Here is a 23,235-nt window from a genome sequence, read left to right on the forward strand (position 1 = left end):
TCTCCAGTCAATCCTCTCTCTGCCATTCAATCAGATCAATCAGCCAATCATTAAAAATAATGAGTCCGATTAAGACATTTGAGAGAAATCAGGAGTTCAAACACTTCATCAGTTTTGGGAAATTAAAGTCAATTGAAGTGTTTGAGGGAGATTCATTCACACAAACTCTCTCCAGTTTATGAATCATAAACATCTGATGGAACTTCATCATTGATCTGTTTCTGCACTTTAAATTAGAACAGAAAGTTATTTATACTCAAGGTGGGAAAATTAACACTTTTGATACGTTTGTATTCGTTAATAATCTCATTTGTTTTATCGATTACTGTAAGATTTATATGTTGTGTTCATATTCAGCAGATTGTGGAATATACAGTTAAAAAGTAAAGTTAAAAGTTCGTAAAAGCACCAAACTTGTAATAAATTGCACTGAATGTTTAATAAAATATTTACATTTTCCCTGTCAGTGATGCAGAGTTCAAAGGTCAACTGTCTGAGCTGCAGTGTTGAAGCTTCATGCAGGAATATTTTCTTCTCCTAAATCTCTCTGACTTTTTTTCTGTGAGGTTTATTTATTTGAGTGTTTAAAGTCAACAAACTCTCTGAAAGGATCATTCTGCTGATTTTCTATATTTTTCTTCTTGTTTGGATCCAAACCAACAACAAACTGATCTACTAACAAGTATCGTGTGTGTATCAAAGCCTGATATATCTGATTAAAAACACATCAGTGAGTCACACCGCTGCACTGGGTGACACGTTCCTTCATCATGAGGAAGTTTAGTCATGTTAGTTTGTTTAGAAACGGTTCCAAAGACTAATAACAGTGATCATGTTTTCAGTCTCTGGAGAGTAGTTCTGTGTAAGGCAGACGCTACTGAGCATGTGCAGGAACACGGTTTCTGTTAACAGCTTCGCCAGCTTGTCGTGCTGCAGATCACAACCTCCTTTAATGTCACAAATTTTGTAGTAAATCTGTGGTTTCAGCCTGATGAATGCTGCCTGTTCATGAGGACGTTAAAAAGACAGAAAGAGAATAAACTCCGATGCTTCCATAAAGACCATCAGAGTTCTAACAGGAACCAGTAACGTCCCAGTTATTGGGAACCTTTTTTTTTGTGAGTGAAACTCACCTACAAACAGAACAGAACACGTCGCCTCATGTGGACGTTTCAGGCAGAAAACGTCTCCTTTGTTTTAGACAATAAAGTTTTTGCCTTCATCAGAGTTTATTAACTCAATCCGAAACATTTATTCAATTAATCGATTAGTTAATGAGAATAAAAAATTATTGGCAACTATTTTGATATTTGATTAATCATTTTAAAGTCTTTTTTTTTAAAAAACAAAAACTACCAAATATTTGACAGTCTTAGTTTCTCAAATGAGGTTTTGCTGCTTTTCTCTCATAAAGTCGTTCGGTCGTCCAGCTGAACAGGACAGAAAGACGCTGGAAACACTTTCCAACAATATTTAGTTTCTAGTTGAAACAAGGTTCTCTACACATCTTCCAGCAAAAAGCAGCTGAATCAACTTCCTCTCAGGTCGTGGACTCCAGACTTCGCATTGATTAACTGGATCTATTGGATTCATTATCCAATAGATTTAAAACCCTGTTCAGCTAATTATCTAATGACAACCACACACCTGCTCCAGGTTGATTACACATGTTGTTTGTCTTGTGTCTTTATCCGCTCTGACTCTGATGACGACAAACTTTAGTCTGTTTGCACCATTGAAGGCTGTAAATGAATGTAAATGTGCTCCGGTCCCTTCTGTTTTTTGAAATATTTAATTTCTGTTGTAGAGAGAAAGTTAGTTTGGCTGTTTTATCTGCAGCAGGCTCAATTTTATTAATCAAACTATTCCAAGTTTTTTTTGTTGTTTTTTAAAAATCTCTAATTATTTGTACATTGAGACATTAAACTATATACATTTCAATAAAAACTGGAAAAACTGCAGGTGACCAGTAGTTTAATATGATATAAAACCCAGAAAAACATCATATCTTCACTTTGGAGAAGCTGAAATCAGAATATTTTTGTTTTTCTTGAAAAATAATTAAGAAAATATCAAAATTGTTGATGATTATTTTTCTGTCAGTCCACTAATCGACTAATATTTTCATTACTGGAACATAAAGGAAGATGTTTTGTCTGTTTAGTAAAGTTTGAATTAATGACTGAGTCATATTTGTATCTAAAGTTATTTGAACTTCTTTTCAGATGTTTCCATGATGATAATCGATGCTCCGGTGTGTAGTTGCATCTGTCGGCCTCACGGTGGCGCTGTCGGTGCAGTAATGAGCCTCCCGCTCCTCCCGGTGTTCCCAGTCTGGAGTCTGCGGGCTCCAGCCGGCAGATTGTCCAGTTCAGAAGTTTATTTCCAGCGCTTGACATTGATTGAACCATTAACCCTGCGGCGCCAACACAGCTAATGATTTTCCTGCTTGTTTTCGTGCAGCAGGTCAGCAGGATTTCTCCTCTCTGGCTGCGACTTCACTCACTTTTTCCTGCCTTTTTTTATTTCATAATCTTAGACTGGAACTGGAGCCATTTTTCTTCCTCATGAATTCATGTTTTCACCGCTGGAGATGTTTGTTCATGTGCTACACGACAGATTCACAGACAAAAACTGTCTGAACACAAAGTTTCAAGATTCAATCTCAGAACATCAACATGTTTATATGAAATATTTTAACACATTAAACACGTTAAACATGCTGAATATTTAACCAGAGAACAATAAATAAATATATAATAAAAGAATTTCATGCAAAGAATAAAAAAAAACGTGCAAAACCTCAATGAAAAAATGTACAAAAATATTTAAAAATCTGAACTCCAAAATCCATCTGAGACGATTTAAATATTTTATGTATTTTATATTAATTGTAAAACAGACTTAATTTGAAAGTTATCTCAAATAAATACAAATTTCATGCACTATATATGAGGTGCGTCTGTTTAGATTTAATTTACACAGGAAACAAAATACAATTTACACATAAAATAGTAAAATAAGAAGCAGTTAAACCAGAAAATCAACCCATTATTTTACACCTCATATCACCATGAATGAAATGTGAATTAATGAGTAACTTTAAGACGGCAAACGAGTCAAATTTAGTCCTAAATTAGATGAAAATGAAGTCATAAATGTTTAAGATAATTTAATAAACCTGTGATTTAGTTTAAGGTGTTTAAAGTTACGTTTAAGGGGAAACTAAACCTTTAATGAACCTTTATTGTCACTGCACGAGACTCACTGTGCTGCACCGAGTTATAGGCTATAGGAAGAATATAAATATATCAAATATATAAGGATAAATAGTCATGGAAAAGGAAGTAAGGCGTTGTGAGTATCAGGGGTCACAGTCTGGTCCTGGTTTGTGTGCAGTTGTGCGGTCAGTAAATAGTTTATGATGTGCAAAGTGCAGCGCAGCCTTCCTGGTCCTGAATCTGAGGGGGTTTTGGCGGGTTGTTTCAGGAGATTTATTTGTGGTTTGTGGTAGAAACTGTTCGGTCGCTGATGCACCTGTAGCGCGGAGCGGAGCGCCGGACTGGGTGGAGGAGGTGGTGGAGGAGGCGGTGGCAGCAGCAGCAGCGGCAGCGGCGGTGTGTCGGGTCGCTGCAGACGGGTGGTGGCTCTTCTAGAAGCGGCAGCTGATGACCCGCCGCAGCTGCCGTAGGCCACCACGTCGAGATGCCGCGCTGTACGCGGGGATGCTGCAGCAGATCTTTGTTCGGGTTTACTTTCTTTACAGTCCATGAAACACCCCGGAACTAAAGCTCGACTCTCTGCACCATGTGTCCACTGATGAGGAGGGAAACATCGACGTTCTTTGGTCTTTAAATTCAGCTTTAATTAAAGGACATTTTACAGGTAACTGAAACGGTTTTAAATGATGTTTTATTATTATATTTCAGTGGCAGAATATAACTGTAAATCTGAGTAACCATCAGCTTTCCTCCTGTTGCCGGTGTGTTATTGTTTGTCCTGTTGGAAATATTTTTGTCCCTCCAGGCCTCCGTCTGATTCGCGTTTCAACATTCAGCTCACGGCGACAGAAACCAGCAGAGAGACGAGAAACAGCAGGGGATCAGAGGCAAACCTGTCTGCAGCTCAAAACCCAGTTTAACCAGTTTAACTTCCCAACACACACACACGTACACGTACACGCACACAGCAGCGGACAGACGGTGAGTTCGTTCAAGAAGAAAGAAAATCACAAATCGATGTTTTTATTCTGCAGTTTTTTTTTCTTCTCCTGTCTGACTGCAGCTCTGATTGTTTTCTGCAGGTTTCAGCTGCAGATTATTTGTTTCCTCTCCAGCGGGAGAAGAAAGACGAGCAACTTTCTCTCTGTGGCAAAAGAAATGTAAAAAAAAAAAAAAAGATTTTTGCTTTTTTAACGAGAATCTCAACGTGTTTTGTTCTCCTGAGATTAATAAAAAAGTTCAATTGTTTTGGATGTGGATTAAAGACACTGAAGTCTCGGATGTCCTCCATATTTTTCTGCTAATTTGAGGGATTAAAAAAACATTTTAACGATGAGATTAAATCCCTAAATTACACCGGGAGGGGCTTTTAATCCTGATTGTGACATATTTTGGGGTTAATATCTTTAAACGGGTCTATTTTGTGAGGTGATTTGTTTCACCAGGATAAAGGAACATTTACATTTAACAGGACACGTGATTTAAAAAAAAATCCAGTTCATGAACATTTATTGAGGGTTGTAGTCCAGATAATTACAATATGCAAGATTTATTTATCTTTTTAACCGGGAAAACCTCACATTAAACCCTTTACATGCTGAAAATTAACTGAAATTGTGCCATTGTTTTCTAATTTTAATATTTATGAGATTATTTACACTTCATTTTGTAAGCAGATATGTTTGCTATTTGCTTAAATACTAATATAAGTTACGGTTTGCATTCATGGTTAAATATTACCGCAGTTTTAACCAGATTATTATTGTGGAAATAATATGAGATTATTATATTGTACAAGAAAAATGTGACATTAAGTAGTTAGTAAGGTCACTGTAATCAGCTGCGACACAGGACGTTATTAGAATATTACAAATATTTGATTAAAACAGAGGAAATGACTTGAAGATGGAGAATTTCAGCGTTTATTTCTCTCTCTTTTTTTTTTAAAGTTTCTAAACGGACAGTTTTCCGTCTGTTTTCTGTCACATTCACGCCCACAGAAACGTTCATCTGACACACACGCAGTCACGTTTTTACGTGATATTATTCCACTGTTTTTCTCCAAAAAAAACAGCACAACATTTGTAATTAAATACGTGTTTTTTAGGTTCTAAAACGTGGAAGAGTTGATGAATAAAAGACTAGATAAAAACGGCTGATGTAGCAACAGTAAAGCCTGTCAAAAGTTTATTGTCTTAATTGTTGAATACGTCAAATAATTATTATTTTTTCCTCCGTTCAGCACAAAGAAATGAGTTCCAGTTGATATCTTATTACAATTTCGTTTTCTGTTTTTATTTTTCTAGATCAAATCAAAAGAATTAATGGTTTTATTTGGAAATGTGACACACAAACATCGATCCTCGCTCCGCCGCTGGGAGGCGCCCTCCGTCCTCCTCACAGCTTCCCGCTTCTGTCTGTTGATCCCACTGATTTATTTGCTCACAACTTTCCCTCTGAGCCTTAAAGCCAATAATAATAATACTGAGGCTGTTTACACGCAGCCGGCGTGTTGAGAAATCACAGCGTCGATGTGTTCAAACATTCTCCGACTTAAAGTCAATAAATTCTGCAGATTAACACCTTCAGTCAGTTCGGTCCTCCTTCTCCTGCTGCAGGTCTGAGGGAACACTGAGGGGTGGTTCACCTCAGGGGGCAGGTCAGAGGTCAAAGGTCACAGGTGAGGACTGGATGCAGGTTCAGATTTTTCTGTTCTGAACAATATTCTGTCTGTTGTTGCAGTAAAACATGACAATATGAATAAAGAGTTTGGTTCTTTATGGAAATGAATCATGGTTTATCGTTATGTTTAATAAGTTACCTCTTAAAAACCTCCAGAACAACCCCAAACCACTTAAGATCCCTCTGAAGAACCCCTGAAACAGCTCCAGAGCTGATGGACCCTCCAGGAACCCACTTAATAACCCCACAGAACCCTTTAAGAAGCTCTGTGGCTTACTTAACTCCCCCAGAACCTCCTTAACAATGCTCGGAGTCCAATAAGAACCACTGAAACCCCTTAAGGGCCTCTAGAATCCCTTTAAAGAACCACAGGAGCCCCTTATTAACCATTAGACATGCCTAATAACCACTGGAACCTGATTAGAACCTATAAATTCTCCCAGAACTCCTCAAGAGTCTTTCAGGCACTCATAAAACCCCCTTGTAAACCCCACTGGAACCACCTTAAGAACCCACAGACCCGCATTAGAAGCTCTAGAACTTTTCTTAAAACCCAAGGACCCCTCTGGAATCTATTAATACCCCTGAAAATTACTCAATAACCTCTGAATGCCCTTGAAAACTCCTAGAACTCTCTAACGAACCCTATAAAGGGGTTCCCAGCCCTGTTAAGATCCTCAATTAGAATCTAGGGAACCCTTTAAGGCCTGCTGAATCCCCATAATAAACCACAGGGAGCCTGTAACAACTCCATGGATCCCAACAACATCTGTAAAATGTCTGGATCCTACTTAAGAACCCCTGGAATCTGTTAATATTCCTTGAATTCTTATGTAGGAAGCTCTGGAACTTCCTTCAAATACCTGGAACTCCATAAGAAATCCAAGAACTGACTTACAAACCTTGTTAAGATTCATAGGAACACAAGGAATCCTCTGAGGGTTGCAGAAACATCCTGTAAGAAGGCCTAGAACTTTCTTAAAACCCCTTTATTCCACTTACAAACACTGGGACCCCTTAAAACCCCCTAGAAACCCCTTACTAACCCATTTAAGAACCCAAGCAATCCACAAAGGGATGCAGGAACCATTTAATAACCCATAGACCTCTTAAGGAAGCACTAGAACATCCTTAAAACCAATTGAGCCCCATAAGAACTCCTAGAACACCACGACAAACCCTGCTGAGAACCAGTGTAACCCCTTAAGAACCCAAGGAACCCTTAAATAACCACATACACTTACTTTGGAACTTCCTTAAATACCTAGAACCATCTTTTGAACCTTGTTAAGAATCAATGGAACACCCCAGCAGAACACAAACAATTCTCTAAGGGATACAGGAATCCTTTTTATAACCCATAAACCCTTTAAGAAGCCTACCTACCCCTAAACCCATAGAACCCGCTTAATAACACCTAAAACTGACTTATGAACTTTGTTAACAATCAGTGGAACACAAGGAACCCCCCTACGGCCTGCAGGAAGATCCCTTAAGAAGCTATAGAACTTCTAAAACCTCCTGGATCTCATTTAAAAAATCCAGGAACCCCTTAAGAACTTCTAGAACCTCCTTACTACCCCTCTTAACCCAAGGAACCTACAAAGGGCTGCTGGAACCTCTTATTAACCCACAGACCCCTTAATGAAGCTCAAGAAGTCCTAGAACCCCGTTATGAACCCTGTTAAGAATCAATGGAACACCCCAGTTAGAACACAAGGAACCCCCAAAGGGATACAGGAACAATCCAATAACCCACAGACCCTTTAAGAACTCTTAGAACCTTCTTAGTAACCCGAACCCTCAGTTGCCCCCTAAGGAGCATCTAGAACCCTCTTATGTTCTTACACTGAGGTGTGAGTTTGTATTTTCTTTATTGTCCTGTTGTTTCTTTCTTGATTTCTTACTGCCTCCTGATCAAAACGCTCCTGACCAGTCACTGATCAGCTTCATTGATCGATATCTTCTGATCGACTTTCTCCTGACTAAAAAAAAAACATCTTTCTGTGTTTCTGTCTGAGCAGAGAAAAACAACAGATGTTCTGCAGATTCTCTAGAAACGTAAAAAAAAAAAAAAAAAACTAACCACCTGTTTCACATCTGGATGAAACATTTCAGTTGCACTAAAACTTTCAACTTTAAACACTTTTTTATTACATGAATCAGTTCTCAGGTTGATTACACATATCAGCTAAAATTATCACCGGTTGGTGTAAACTGACAGGATGAATGAAGGGTCCTTGGAAGTAAAACGAAAACAGGTGTTGGAATAAAATCCATGAAAATCAAATTAATCTTTGCCTATGATGATAATTGAGATGTTAATTATGATCATCCTGCTGGAGGTCAAAGGTCACCCTCATGTTTCTGTCTCTCTGCAGCCTCTATTACATATAAAAAAAATCATCTTTCCACTCCACCCAAACACAAATATGTCATGTTTAGTAAAAAGTTTCCACAGTGATAATTACACTTTTATTGTTTTCAACACTCAAATAAACCAATTTAGACAACGTACAAATTGATATATAACACAATCAAGGTCGTGAAGCAAAAAGTATATATTTTCTTCTTTGTGGGATAAAATAAAAATGTTTAGATCTGCTAACAAATTGGATTAAAAGCATCGTCTTGATGGACAGCTGGAGGCTGTAAATGTATGTTTCCTTACGGATTTAATGAACAGCAGCACATATTGGGTAGCGTTAAAATAAAAACAGCTGGTGATAATATATAGATTATTTTTTTAATCACTTGAATGAGAAACTCTTTTGCCATCACATATTTTTTTTGTGTTTTTAATTGTCAAAAGAGCAAAATGTTCTGAGGAAATCGAACATTTAAATGTGTTTTTACACTTCAGAAGAAAATGAAGTGAGTCTGGTTTGGTTTGATTTGACATAAACTGACAAACAGAGCAGGCAGGAGTCGACGTCTCTCAGTCTTCACTCTGCACAGTTTAGATTTTCATTTATTTGAGTTTGTTCTAAAAGTAAAAAAAAAAGAAAATGAACTGAGTCTGATTTGGTTTAACTTGAATTCTCAGTTGTCAGTTAAGCAACAACAAAGTTTCTCTCTCAGGCTTCACTGCTTAGTTAAGTGTTTTAATTGTCTAAAACTCTGCAGAAACTGGTTCAGTTTGATTTGAAGAGCAACAAAAGAGGAAAGACTCTTCCTCAGTCTTGTCATGTATCACACTGCTGCAGATGAGTGCGCGTTAATGAGTCGCAAAATTAATGAAATTTTGGTTTGATTTGAAAATAAAAAGTTGATTCTTGACACTGTAAATGTAAAAGATTTAAATGTGTTTTAAAATATAGAAGAAAATGAACAGAGTCTGGTTTCATTTGAACCTTCAAACAGCAACATTTAGTTCTGTATGTGTGTTGACATCAGTTCTCTTCACCTGCTGCTTCTGTGAAGAAAATACTTTATTCAAAACACGAAACTTTACTGAGATGATTCTTTGACAAACCTGCAGGTGAAATAAACGACAACAGCAGGGTTTGATGCAGGTTTTTTGTCTTTCTGAGGCTGGATGGATGTTTTCTCTTTGCTGCTGCAGCTCCTCCTCCTCCTCTTCCTCCTCCTCCTCCTCCTCCTCCTCCTCCTCCTCGTTGTCTGTTTGGATGTCTCACAGCCCGACAGACACAAGCAGGAATTTACTTCCACACACACACACACACACACACACACACATACACATCCAGGCTGAAACACACACACACAGGAAACATATAAGCAGAGTCCAAACTGCGCTCACAACAACTAACAGTAAACAACAACAGTAAACAACCAGGATGTTCAGTCACTCGGTGTCACTGAGAAGCTGAAACACAAACAATTCAAATCAGTTTATCACATATAAATATGAGCATGAAATCAACGCACCGAATACAGTATTAACATCCGCAGAGCACGCGCACGGAGCGCGTTTTTACGCATAAAAACGAGGAAAAACGCACCGAACGGGTTCATTGTTTGTTCTCTGCTGCCGAAGTGCTGTTTAGCAACACTTATTATTCATCGTGAAGGTTCATTCTTGACTTTGGAAATCTTATTCACTTACTTGGTTTTTTGACGGAGCAAATGGTGTGACTGAAAGCTCCGGAAAGAAGACCTTCTGATAATATACAGTTATTATTATTTACTGTTGTTTCTAGTTATCAGCCTGATGATAATAAACTCAAATTGTTTTTATTTTCTAAAAATATTTTTACCGTCCAAACATCAAATCTCGGCTCAGACATTTATTATTATTATTATTATTTTTCGCATTTTTACAAATGTTTTATAAATCAGAAGTCAGATGAAAGCTCACATCTCTGCTTCTACACTAATGTGTTCCGCAATAATACAAATGTTTGCTCCTAAATCTTTTTATTTTACAAAAACTGATAAAAGTTTAATAAATCCTTCAAACAAGAAATGAAACTGAAAAGATCAAACCAAAATATCCAACTTAAAAACGATTAAACATCTATGAAACGGTTTAAAATATACATTTATTTCATTTTTGCATTTAAACTGATGTTCAATTTTCCTCTAAACGAGAACAAAAGAAACCTCTGAGACGAGATCATTTCTCTTATTTTTGACATATTAAAAGAGGTTTTCGTCGCGTGCTTCGTCTCTTTCCACCTTAATCTTCCCTTAATGAACAGAATCTGTGTGATTTCACTCACAGTGTCACTCTGGATGCTCCTCGCAGCTCAGACTCGCAGCTCAGCTCAGTTGACAGAAAATAATAAACTCAAGATTTTGTGACTCAAACGGCTTTTTGACGCTTCAGTGTGTCCGAGCTGCTGCGACCTGCGGCGGCTGAAAGTCTCCAAACGAAAACATGAAAAAAAAAAAAAAAAACTGTCTTTAGTTCAATAATTATATGAGAGGAAATCTTGACTGAAGGGTTTTTCTTTGTGTTGACCCTGGATGGAAACAGATTTAATGATTATTTTAGATCATTGTGGTTTTAAGACTCACAGTAAAATCTACAAAAAAACCAAAAGTGATAAATTGTTTCTTCTCGTGTGTCTCAGATTCAGTGATTTAACTGTAATACCACCTTAAAAACATTAAATTCACTCTGACTGATTCATAGCTGCACGCGCTTCACACTAAATGCTTTAAGGTGGAATAACATCAGCAAACCTGGAGCTCTTATTTTCTTCACAGCTGTGTTTTTTTTTTTTTTTTTTTTAGCTAAATCTGGATGTTTCTGAAGGAAAACTGTGATTTATTTATTTATGTTTATTCATACTTGTAGTATAATACTAGTAACAGATACGACAGTAGTAGATATTATAGCAGTAACTGTACATTATAAATATAATAATAAATGTTCCACGGAGTCTAATCTGTGTTTTATTTGCAGCCTGGAGACAAAAACAGCAGCAGAGGAAGTGAAAGTGGTACTACAGTGTCAGTAGTGTCTGTAGCTATAGCAACGACAGTGTTAATATTGATAGTAGTGATGTTATATATCATTAAAAACTGTGATATTAGTTTAGTGTTAGAGCAGCAGTAGATGTACTGCATGTACTAGTACAGCAGTAGTACTTGTACTAATAACAGCAGGGCCGTAGCAAAGATTTTATAGATAGTGAGGTCTTGACCCCCCCCCCCCCCCCCCCCCCCCCCCCCCCCCCCCCCCCAACACCCCCACCCACCAACACCCCCACCTCCCCCCAAATATAACCAAATATAATCTACTAATATGTCTCTGTGGTTATTTGAATTCTTCGTACTTTATGTTTTCAGTGATATTATCTGTAAACTTAAATGATCAACATGAATATTTGATGCGTTTATGTTCACTTTTAACTCTTTCCCCCTCAAAACTGTCAGGAATAATACAACTGTGATCGTCAAATTTAAATAAACTGAGTCTCCAAATGGAAAAATACTGAAAATCTGCTCATAAAACATCCACCAAATGTTCCGAATTCCCCAGAAATACACCGAGAACCTGATCTCAGTGTGTTCTGAACGTTTGACCATCACACAGACAGACTGAGTAGTGCTGATTTACTGCGGTGCCAGTAACAGAACTATTAATAACAGAAGTATTTATATGAATAACTAGATTATTAAAGTTATTAAATCAGACTTATAATGTGAGCTGGAGAATGTTTATCCAGTTTAATAATAATAATAAATTGTAATCCTTCTTTAAAGGCTCTAAATAATCTAAAATGTTTTCCTGGATGTCAGTATGAATAAAATAAAACATATTTTAAATGTAACTTTTCGTTTTTGAAGCGGCGCGTCTCGCCAGGCGGCCTCTCCGTTTCATTCTCTGAGTCTGTTTCTGTCTCCACTTCAGTTCGTGTTGTTGTCAGATTCTCCAACATGAAGCCGCCGGGAGGAAACTCTACTACAGAAACCTCCCTGGAAGCAGCAGGCTGACATGACACCATGTTTACGCCCTCCCGGCGCACATTTTACGCGCAATTTTACGCACGGAGGACAAACGGCTTTTGGAGAAACAGCCCTCTCTATGTGCTCAACAGTCTGCTGCGATCTGACACACAAATCACCTCCGCGTGTCCTGACCGTGTCCGCGTGCCCTCCGGATCCCCTCTCCTCTGTTTATTTTCCCTCTGAGTCGGGATGTAAACAGTTTTGGAGACGCCGAAGGGGGAAATATTTGAATCGGAGGAGTGTAAATATGAGGAGCGGCGGGGATTTGGGTGTACACATGCACGGTGTGTGTTTTCCAGCTACGGGTTTAGTTTAAGGTGGGGGAGAGAGAGTGAGAGAGGAGGGGAGGGATGAAGGGAAAGCAGACTGGTGTTGATATGGGTGAGTGTGTTTTCCACGCTGCAAAAAAAAAGAGTGTCCGCGCTGCTGAGCCGTTTGGGCGTGAAAACGCTCTGAAAGTCTGATTTTCCTCTAAAAAAACACACATAATATAAACAACGTGGGTTAGAAACGACACATTTTCAAATAAAGTTTGATTTATTATAAAAATGAAGCGTTTTAATTTTAAAATGAGACTAAATCTGACGGATACAGCCACTAGTTTCTTCACTAAGATGCAAAAAAAAAAAAAAATCAGCAAATGTTAAATCAAACGATTCGCTTTGAAAACAATAAAAATACTAAAAGCTCCGCTGTCAGATTTTCAGTCTTATTTTGATCAAAATAACATTTTTAAGACTCAAGAAGCCGTGAAAAGACTGTTCGGGGTGGGCATTTTTTGCAGCGTGCACAGCATTGGTGGATGTGTGTGTTTCCCTGTGCGTCATGATTGGCTGAAAGCGCAGAGGACGCCTTAATATTTAATACTAATGTTCCCCTGGTTGGCTGAGGACTGGAAAGGTCCAACCAATGTTTTTTACTTGCTTTAGTGGCTGTGGCTCCCTAATTAATTGCAGCTATCTGTCTCCTATCGATGTGTGTGTACATGTGTGTTGTGTGTGTGTGTTTCCTTTTTTCTCCCCAAACCGAACATGAAATAGTTTGTTGGGCTATACTTTCTTTCTTCCTATCTATCCCCCGTTCCTTCCTTCCCGTCCTGGTTCGCGGGCAGAGACAGGACAGATTGAAACCCAGCTGTGTTCGTCGCTTTTGGTCGTTGCCATTTTCCCCCCTCATTGCCCGGTGATGTTGGATATGGGAGAGCGCAAAGAGGTGAAAATGATTCCTAAATCGTCGTTCAGTATAAACAGTTTGGTGCCCGAGGCCGTGCAAAGCGACCACCAGAACCAGCATCACCACCAGAACCACCACCGGCCCGGCGGCGCGGACGAAGCCGAGCAGAAAGCTCCTCTCCCGGGGGTGCAGCAGGACGGCAAAGCGGATCCTAAAAGTGACTCCTCGAGCCAGGAGAGCTGCCCGGACGAGAAGGAGAAACAGGAGGAGAAGAAGGACGGGAAAGACGGGGACGGCGGCGCCGGAGGGAAGGACGGAGAGAAGAAAAGCGGCAAGTACGAAAAACCTCCTTTTAGTTACAACGCGCTGATCATGATGGCCATCCGGCAGAGCCCGGAGAAGCGGCTCACGCTGAACGGCATTTACGAGTTCATCATGAAAAACTTCCCGTACTACCGGGAGAACAAGCAGGGCTGGCAGAACTCCATCCGGCACAACCTCAGCTTGAACAAATGCTTCGTCAAGGTGCCGCGGCACTACGACGACCCGGGCAAGGGGAACTACTGGATGCTGGACCCCAGCAGCGATGACGTCTTCATCGGCGGCACCACCGGGAAGCTCCGGCGGCGGTCGACCACGTCTCGAGCCAAGCTGGCCTTCAAACGAGGGGCCCGGCTGACCTCCGGTCTGACCTTCATGGACCGAGCCGGCTCACTGTACTGGCCCATGTCCCCCTTCCTCTCCCTGCACCACCCGCGGGCCAGCAGCGCCCTGGGTTACAACGGGACCTCCTCGGGCTACCCGGGTCACCCCATGTCCTACAGCACCATGCTCACCCAGAACATGGGCAACAACCACTCGTCGTTCCCGTCCTCCAACGGGCTCAGCATGGACCGGCTGGTCGGCGGGGATCTCCCCTACGCGACGCACCACCTGACGGCGGCGGCCCTGGCGGCCTCGGCGGTGCCCTGCGGCCTCTCCGTGCCTTGTTCCGGGGCCACTTACTCCCTGAACCCGTGCTCGGTCAACCTGCTGGCCGGGCAGACGAGTTACTTTTTCCCCCACGTCCCGCACCCGTCCATGACCACGCAGAGCGGCGGCGGTGGCGGCGGCGGCTCCTTGCAGGCCGCCCGGGCTTCGGCCTCTAATTCCCCGCAGGCTCCGTCCTCCTCCTCGCTGCCCTGTGACTCTCTGAGGCCGGCGCTGTCCGGCTCTCTGCCGGCATTTTCCTCGGGACTTTCCGGGGGTTTGTCTGACTATTTTACGCATCAGAACCAGGGTTCGACCTCCAACCCGCTTATACACTAACACCCCCCAAAAAACCCCCTCACCCCTCCACCTTACCTTACCTCACCTCTCCACCCATCCACCCTCTCCATCCCACCCCTCAAGGAGTGAAAAATCTTAAAATGACTGGAACTGTAAGTTGAACATTTTACACTGAACATTTACATTGTAAAAAAATGACAAAAATTATTATAAACTATAGAAAAAAAGAGGAGAGACTTAAACTGCAAAACAAAAAAAGCAGCACAGAGAAAGCAGCCCTGAAGTTTCCAGGTATTTTTTATTATTATTATTATTATTAATATTATTATTATTATTATTATTATTATCGCTTCTTCTTCTTCTTCTTCTGCTCCATCTTCTCTGGCAGTTTTAATTTCTGTGTACATAATGTCTGTTACTATAAGTGTCCGGGGTTTGTCTCTGTATAGTTCTGTCAGTCAGCGACGTGCAATGTGATCTGAGAATGATGAGAGCTGTAGGCTGATTTTTCTGTTGTTGTTGTTGTTGTTGTTGGAGGAGGCATTACCTTTTTTATAGAATGTGTATTTAAAATAGTTTTGTCTAATTTTGAGATTTTTTTTAAAAAAAAAGGTAAAAATAATAATAATAATAATATCTCTAATAGCCGTTTTTTTTTGCCCGCATGTTTGCAGTATTATCAGGTATCATGCGGGTTAGAAAAAAAAGCGGCGGAGAATGATTTTATTTTACAAAATTTAAACACTAATTTTTTTTTTATTTTTAATTTGTATTTTCTATACAGTGAAATGTGTTTTTTTTTTTTTTAAAGCAGAAAGCAAAGCGACTCTGGCTCCCGCCGTTAAAGTCCTGAGGCTGTTTCTCCACTCATTCATTTATCCAGTTTTGAAAACTGTTAATGTAATTTTTTTTTATAGACCAAAGACTCGGTTTTTTTTTTTTTTTTTTTTTAGTAAATTTAGAGTCAGTATTCAGCTGCATAAGATAACAAGAGGCCTGATGTAGGAAACAAGGAGCGAGTGAATGAATGAGTGTGTGAGTGCGTGAATGAAGGAGTGACTGAAGCCTCCTTCACTGCAGAAAATGTCCATTTAAACGAGATTCTTTATCGCCTTTCTGTTTCTTAAATTAGCGAAAATTTGACTGGAGTTTGGTGGCGCCGAAAAAAAAATCTCCACGAATGTTTTAGTCGTTGCAGCTGCAGGGAATCTGCCTTATTCCGCTTCGGTTTTTTTTTTTAGAATAAGTGAAGAGAAGCAGCGTGAAGTTAAATCTTCTGTTTTGTAGAGAAAAAAAAGAGATTTCAAGGCTGAAATTGTGCGTAAATGTCTCGTTTTTCTGATGGATGTTTTCCGCAGTGGCAGCCTGTGATGTGCTTTTTTCTTTGACTGTAAACGTGATCGCCGATATAAAAAAAAAAACGGACGTTCACGCTCCTTCTTCTTCTTCTTCTTCTTCTTCTTCTTCTTCTTTTATTTTTTTGTTTGTATAATTAGTAAAAGAGAGAGAGAGAGAGAGAGAGAAATGTCTATTTGTAATTTGAATTTGGGTTTCACTTTCTCTAAAAAAGGAAGAACAATGTAAAAAACCCGTTTGTTTGACAGAAGAGAAAAAAAAATGCCTCATTATCTAATAATACTACTTGGAATGATTGTCCTTTAATTGTCGTCTCTAAAAAAACGATTTTTCATGGTTGTGATACTATTGTGGTCTTATTCTTATTCCCGTGTTTGTCGCTTACAAAAGTCAAAAAAAAGAGGAAAAAAAAATGTTTTAATCATAAAAAATAAAAATAAAAGAATAGGTTACATTCATAACTAACGCAAATCCTTTTGTCTTTTTTACTCCTCCCGTCCGTGTTGTCACTGTTTTTATCACCAGGTACAAAAATTTAAAAAACCCATAAATATATTGATTATTTTGAAACCATTTTGTAGAATTTCAGAGTAAAATGACCTCTTTTACGGTGAATTTTGCTTAAAATTTGTGGTTTTGTTGATGCGGACTATATTTAAATGAGATATTTTATGGTTTGAAAACTTTCTGACCTGCAGCTCTGCAATAATCCACCTCCTCCACACCAGTGTTTCTGTTAGGGAGATTTTGTTGTTGTTGTTGTTGTTGTTTACGCACACACACACACACACAGAGAAAAAAAGCACCGCAGCGCGCTTGTGCGTAAAGCTTTTTTTTGCGCATAAAGATTTTACGTGCATCTGGATGGAAAACTGTGTCAAATGATGCAACCAGAGGTCGCGTTCAGGCTGTGACTGACTCACAGCGTTTTTTATGCTTCAGGTTGTGACATTTTCTCCTTTTGAAACAATGAAATCTGAGGCGCTGCAGGCTGCGGCCTCCTGAGTGTGACTGAGCGCGTTTTTTTGGTGCAGAAATCACCCCCCCCCCCCCCCCCCCAAAAAAAAAAAAAAAATATATCAACACATGTGCATCACATGTGTTCATTCATTCGTTTGGATGTTTTTGTTGTTTTACACTTCAAACCTTCAACTGTGCTGCAAACAGATGAAATTTGCTCCTTTTAAGTTGCAGATTTATGTATTTTCTTAAAGAAAGAGTCAGATTTGGTGTCTGAATTGTTGTTCTTTGTGCCATGTGGTGTGTTTTTTTTTGGTTTCGCTGTGCGTAAAGGAGACGTTTATCCGTTTTAGATGCTGCTGTGATCACTATTTGAATGTTTGTTTTTTTGGTGCAGCAGGTGTAGTTTTACCTTATTGAGCCTCAAACCTTAAACTGTGGCAGAGAAAAGCAGAAAAAATCTCTTAAACTTGCACATTTTTTCCGCTTTTTTCTTACAGAAAAGTCAGATTTCAGGCTGAAGTTGAGCGTTGCTGATTCATTTATTTGCTCAGATTCCTGATATTTACAGAGCGTAAAGGAGACTTAATCTCTGTTGATTCTGCTTCATTCCAGCTGGACTTTCCTTGTGTTTTCTTCAAGAGAAAAAGTCATATTTGAGTGCTGGTTGTGGTGAGCGCTGGTGAGTCTGTGAGTCTTCTCGTCTTACCTGCAGAAGACTCACCTGAGTTCATGTGTGTTTGAGATGCTGCTGTGATCATGTGAATGTTTGTTGTTGTTGTTGTTGTTGTTGTTGTAGCTGCTGCTGTTGGTTTTGCTCTTTGTGTCTCTTTCTGCTGCAGAATCTCAAAAACAAAATATATAAATATAATATCAGAGTTTTTGGCTGTAAACGGATCCGCTTCTGTGCTGCACTTCACTGCTTCCGGTGTTTGAGTCTGCGGCGCTGCAGGCTGCTGCGTCCTGCTCTCATTTTCTCTCTCTTTCTTTGTGTTTGCAGAAAAAAATGTGTGTTTAAACCACATTTTTTGACGTGTTTAAATTTCACTCCAGAAGCTGTTGCTGCTTAATGAGAAATGATTTGTTGTTTTGAGTCCAAGATGAAACATTTAGTGGGTTTTTTTTTATCAGAGGAAGCAGACTGACTCATCTCACCTTTTTGGACAAATGAAATGATGATTTTCTCGCCGTGTTCTTCTCCAGGCGGATGTGGCTGCAGGTTTCTCTCTCTCTCTCGGATCTCTGATGGAGGTTTTTTTGTCTGATAAGATTTTTTTTTTGTCTTAATGACACCTTCTCACCGGGTTTATCGTCTCATCTGCAGGATGTTGTTCTCCTCTAGTTGGAAAAATGAATTCATAATGAATGTAAAGGTGGATGTTTTCTGCTCGTGAAGACGTTCAAATAAACGAAGTGGCTTCACTCTGACTTTTATTTATTATATTATTTGAATTTTTTTTGGGGGGGGGGGGGTAAATCTGCGCTTCTTTTTTGGCTAAAATGTTCAGGATTAAATGGAAACTTTGCTTTTTATTTTAAATCTTGGATGAGACATTTTTTTGGAGCTTTTTTTTTTTTGGCTGCAGCCTGACTTTCTATCTGTCTGCAGGTCAAAGGTCAAACCTCCACAAACAAGCAGACAAACGCACATTTTGTCTCCAATGATATGTTTACTGGTCCGTGCATTGACATATATAACTTAATCCTTAATCCTACATGTATATATATATATGTCTGTTGGTTCGCGCGCGTCTGTCTGTCAGACTCTCGTCATATTTAAATTTATGTGTGTTTTTTTTTTTTTTTGACGGAAAAACGCGCTAAAAATACAACAAACGAGCTTTTCTTTGGCTGTAAATCAGCATCCACGCATCCACTTTCTTTCTTTCACATATTGTTCCAGATATTTCAAACTACAGCAGGCTGCTCATTGAGGAGGTCAAAGGTCAAACCTCCTGCCCTGCAGCAGCAAACCGCAAATTTCCCGGATCTTTTTCTCCAGTTTTGCCGATGTTTGAGTTGGAGAAACAGACGCTGGAAGCAGCGGACTGTAACAAGATAATAATGATGTGATGATGTGTCATTCTATCTTTTCATTTTCTCTCTGAATCATTCAGCTTGTTTGTGAATATTCTTGAAGCTCCTCCGAGTTTGTTTTGACGCGCGTGAAAAACGTCTTTCATCGATTTGCAGAAGCTGAATTCAGTGGAAAACAGATGTTTGTTTTATGTTTTTATTTATTTATTTTTTTGCAGAATTTCACAGATGACTCAGATGTTTTTTGTGATCTCCTCTCAGGATCGATCATCTCTCCTCTTTGTTTTGCTTCCACCGATATCAGAGGCCGATATCAAACCTGTGATGGAGGTTTTTTTTTTGTGTGTGTGTCTGATCGCAGCTGCACAACATCAGCCTGATGTTGTGAATTTCTGCTCGTTTCATTCGCGGGAAGCTCTTTTGTTTTGCTTTGTGGTCGTTTGTGAGCGGAGGCTGAAAGAGCTGCTGATGACATCAGGACGCTTTCAGTTTCCCATGATGCTCCGAGGCTCCTGTTTTCAGCCTTCCTGCAGGAAAACTGTTGCATGTTCCTGTTGAGTTTGGAGCTTGAATTTGTGAAGATAATGGATATTAACGTGCTGAACATGCTTTCAAAGAGTGAAGTGCAGATTTCAGAGGCGGATTTGTGTCTCATATATACAGAAACACACTGATACAAGCATCCAGAATTAGACTTTTGGTGTCCAACGATGCTTTAAATCCACTTTTACAAGAAGAAACTGACAGTTGTAGAGCTGCAGAGTGTTCAGAGATCTGTATCAGTCCAAACACAAAGGAAACACTGAATACTTGATATTTTTTTGCACCAAATTAGAAATGTGAAAGATAAATAAATAATCTGAAGAAAAAAGAGAGAAAAGGACCCGACGATGGTCTTCAGAATTTTATTTGAGACGTTTCATTAGCTTAAAATTAGCAACAGCAAATCAGTGCAGTTTTAGTTTCCAACGACGCTCTTAATCCAGTTTCACAGTCTTCTGCGAAGGGAAAACACTGAAAACTAAAATATTTTGGCACCAAACTGAAATAGTTAAAAGATGACTGATTGCTATTTGTGTGTGCAGCTTAAAAATATCAAATCAGTCCAATCGAAGTTTCATTTGACACTTTTATTTTCTCCACAAAGCTTTAAATCCTGCTTCATGACCAGCAGCAGCTGCTGCGTTCGATTAAATAAGTTCACATCAGATTTAAAGCTGCTTCAGACGCTTTTTTTTTTATACAAACAATAAGAAACTCATGGAAGGAAATGATGAATATTTGACATTTTGTGGAACTAAATTGGAAAATTTCAGCAAAAATGGATTACTTTTGGTGATTTGGTGTCTCAAATAATCCATAAATAAAATAAGTTTTATAAATCTGTTTCCACAGGAAGAAAACTTTCAATACTAATAATGAAAATATCAATTTATCAGCCTCCAAAGTCTCAGATCTGTTCACTACAGCGCAGTTTAAGTGTTCAACAAGCTTTTTTTTTACACAGATGAAAAGAAAATTTCCGGGAGGAAAATTTAATATTTGACATTTTTTTTGCCACCTAAGTGAAATATTTTTACAAATGATTGAAAGATATTTGTGATTATAGTCATTAAAAGCAGCCTTCAGAAACTAATTCAGACCAATCCAGAATAAATTTGAGGCTCTAAAGTCAGTTAAACAAACTGTAACTGGAATGAAAATGTCAAAGTTTCTGTTTTATGGTCTTAAACATATTAGACAACCCAGACGAGTCCAAACTTGGACTTTGGTGGAGACGTTTAGTGTCCACAGATGTTTTAAGACTGACAGACTCTTATAAACGTTGGATGAATTGAATATTTTGGCACCAACATGTTAACTGTGGCTCCCAGCAGCAGATATCGGTGTTAAGTTCTGTTTCGTAGCTCTTATAAGAAGAAAAACTCTGAGCATTTGCAAATGTAAAGAAATGATTGGATGTTAAAGGTGATTATCATCATAAGAATATCAATCAATCAGACCTCAGCGATGCAAATACGTCCAAATCAAGGAATTAATGGCGAGTTTTAGTGCCCAAACATATTTTAAACCCTTTAAAATCCAGTTTCTCTCTGGAAATCTGAAAAGTTTTTGGCACCAAATTGGAAACCGTAAAGAAATTATTGGATGTTATTGGTGATTATATTTAAAATATCAGGCTTCAGAACCCCAAATAGGTCCAAACCGAGGAATTAAGAGTGAGTTCTAGTGCTGGAAGATGCTCTAAATCCAGTTTCTGAGGCTCTTTTAAGCACCAAATTGAAAAATAGAGAAATTACTGGATGTTATTTGTGATTATCATCTTGAAAATATCAATACTAGGGTTCAAAAACCCGAATCAGTCCAAACCAAGCGATCAGTGGTGAGTTTTAGTACCTCTAGTTGTAGTTTTAGAGGCTCTAACAAGAAGAAAATGTTTGATAAATTGAATATTTTGGGGCTGCAGCGTGTTAAAGGCTCCCAGCAGCAGATATCAGTGTTGACAGACTCTATCGGTTTCAGTTTGTGAACATCCAGCAGCTCTTATCGTCTGAACCCAACGCTGCGCTTGGTGTGATTTTCTCTATGTAGACTGTTTGTTGTCGGAGGCTCGGCTGCTCTGAGATCAGCCCGCCGAAAACAACAAAGAAAGACTTTCAGCGGCAATTTGTTCATTTCCTAAAGGAGGGCTGCGAGTTAAACGAGTCCGACTGTAACGCAAGAACCCCCCCAACAATGGAGCTGCCGGGGAATCCAATATCTGTCAGCTAGATGCTATCTGCCCCATGTTAAATGGGGTGACCAGCAGTCAAAAGACAAAAGAAGCAACAGAAGGACACGGGGGAGGAGGGGGTGGAAGTGGAGACATCCTTCCTTTCTTTCTTTCTTTCTTTCTTTCTTTCTTTCTTTCTGGTGCAACAAGAAATATTTCTGATCTGGAGTTGATTCTGGTTTCTGTTTCAAGCTGCAGCTTCTGATAAAGTTTCTACTTTTTGAAACAGACTGAACAACAGTTAACTCTAAAATTTCACTTTTGCAGCAACAATCCTCCTGAAACCTCCTGAACACCCCCCCCCCCCCCCCAATTCCCCCCAAATTCAAATCTGACGCAGGACAGACAACACTGTCTTCAGGTGAAGCAGTATTATGTGTATTTTATGATTGTCAAATACACAATACACAAACATTTGTGGCACCATATTGGAAAATTCAAACAATGAACCATCTTAGAAATATTTATTTTGGTAAAAACGATGACAAAAATGTCAAAAATTGCACTTATTGCACAATAAACTTACAATAAACATGAATATATCAAATTTCTCCTCCAGCTCAAGACGGATGTCAGTGATTTCAGTTATTTAAGTTTTAGGAACCAAATTGGAAAATTCAAACTATAAACTGCCTTAAAATATCTGTTGTGGTAAAAAATGAAAACAAAGATTTTGCAGCAATATCATCAGAATAGTAATAGAATTCAGAAGCTTTTCTTCACATTTGAGGATAAATCACTGGGGAACCATTCATATTGATCAAGTTTTGGCACCAAATTGGAAAAAAAGACATTGCATCCTCTCAGGGACTTTTGTTTTGAAATTTTTACTACACCAGACAAAAGGTTTTTGGACTTTTTGGGGAAACTAAAGAGTTTTTCCTCCCTGACAATCAGAAGCTCTGTTTGAAATACAGGTTATTTCAACATTTTTGGCACCAAATTGGAAAATTCAAACAATGAACTGTCTTAAAAATATCGATTTTGGTAAAAAAAAAACAAAACAAAGATTTTACCTTTGCAGCGATAAACCTCCTGATCCCTAAATTTACATCTGAAGCTGCTCCGAACAGATTTCAGTGGCGACTTTGTGTCTCATCGAGCTCTAAATGTTGTTTCAGAGGCTTTTCTTCTTCTTTGTTTGAGAAGAATATTACAGCGAAAACACTCATACTGGCCAATTTTGGCATCAAATTGGAACATTTTTAAGACGCAGCATGGGTTATTTCAGCTATTGGAGTGTTTAGTGGAAAGTTTAGTGTCTCAAAATGCTCTAAAGTTCAGTTTAACAAGCTCTTACTAGAATAAAGCTAAAGTTATGTGGCACCAAATTAGAAATTT

At 39.0% G+C, this 23,235-nt stretch overlaps 1 protein-coding gene across 1 annotated transcript; it reads left to right on the plus strand.

Annotated features, from left to right (window-relative positions):
* The first annotated feature begins 13,301 nt into the window (after window positions 1-13,301).
* On the plus strand, window positions 13,302-15,326 carry foxg1a (forkhead box G1a). Its single transcript, XM_044375507.1, has one exon. It carries the CDS (start codon window positions 13,512-13,514, stop codon window positions 14,805-14,807), a length of 1,296 nt encoding a protein of 431 aa, XP_044231442.1. The 5' UTR covers window positions 13,302-13,511; the 3' UTR covers window positions 14,808-15,326.
* Window positions 15,327-23,235: the final 7,909 nt, after the last annotated feature.

The sequence above is a fragment of the Thunnus albacares genome, chromosome 15 (genome assembly GCF_914725855.1).
Source record: "Thunnus albacares chromosome 15, fThuAlb1.1, whole genome shotgun sequence".
Classification (NCBI taxonomy): domain Eukaryota; kingdom Metazoa; phylum Chordata; class Actinopteri; order Scombriformes; family Scombridae; genus Thunnus; species Thunnus albacares.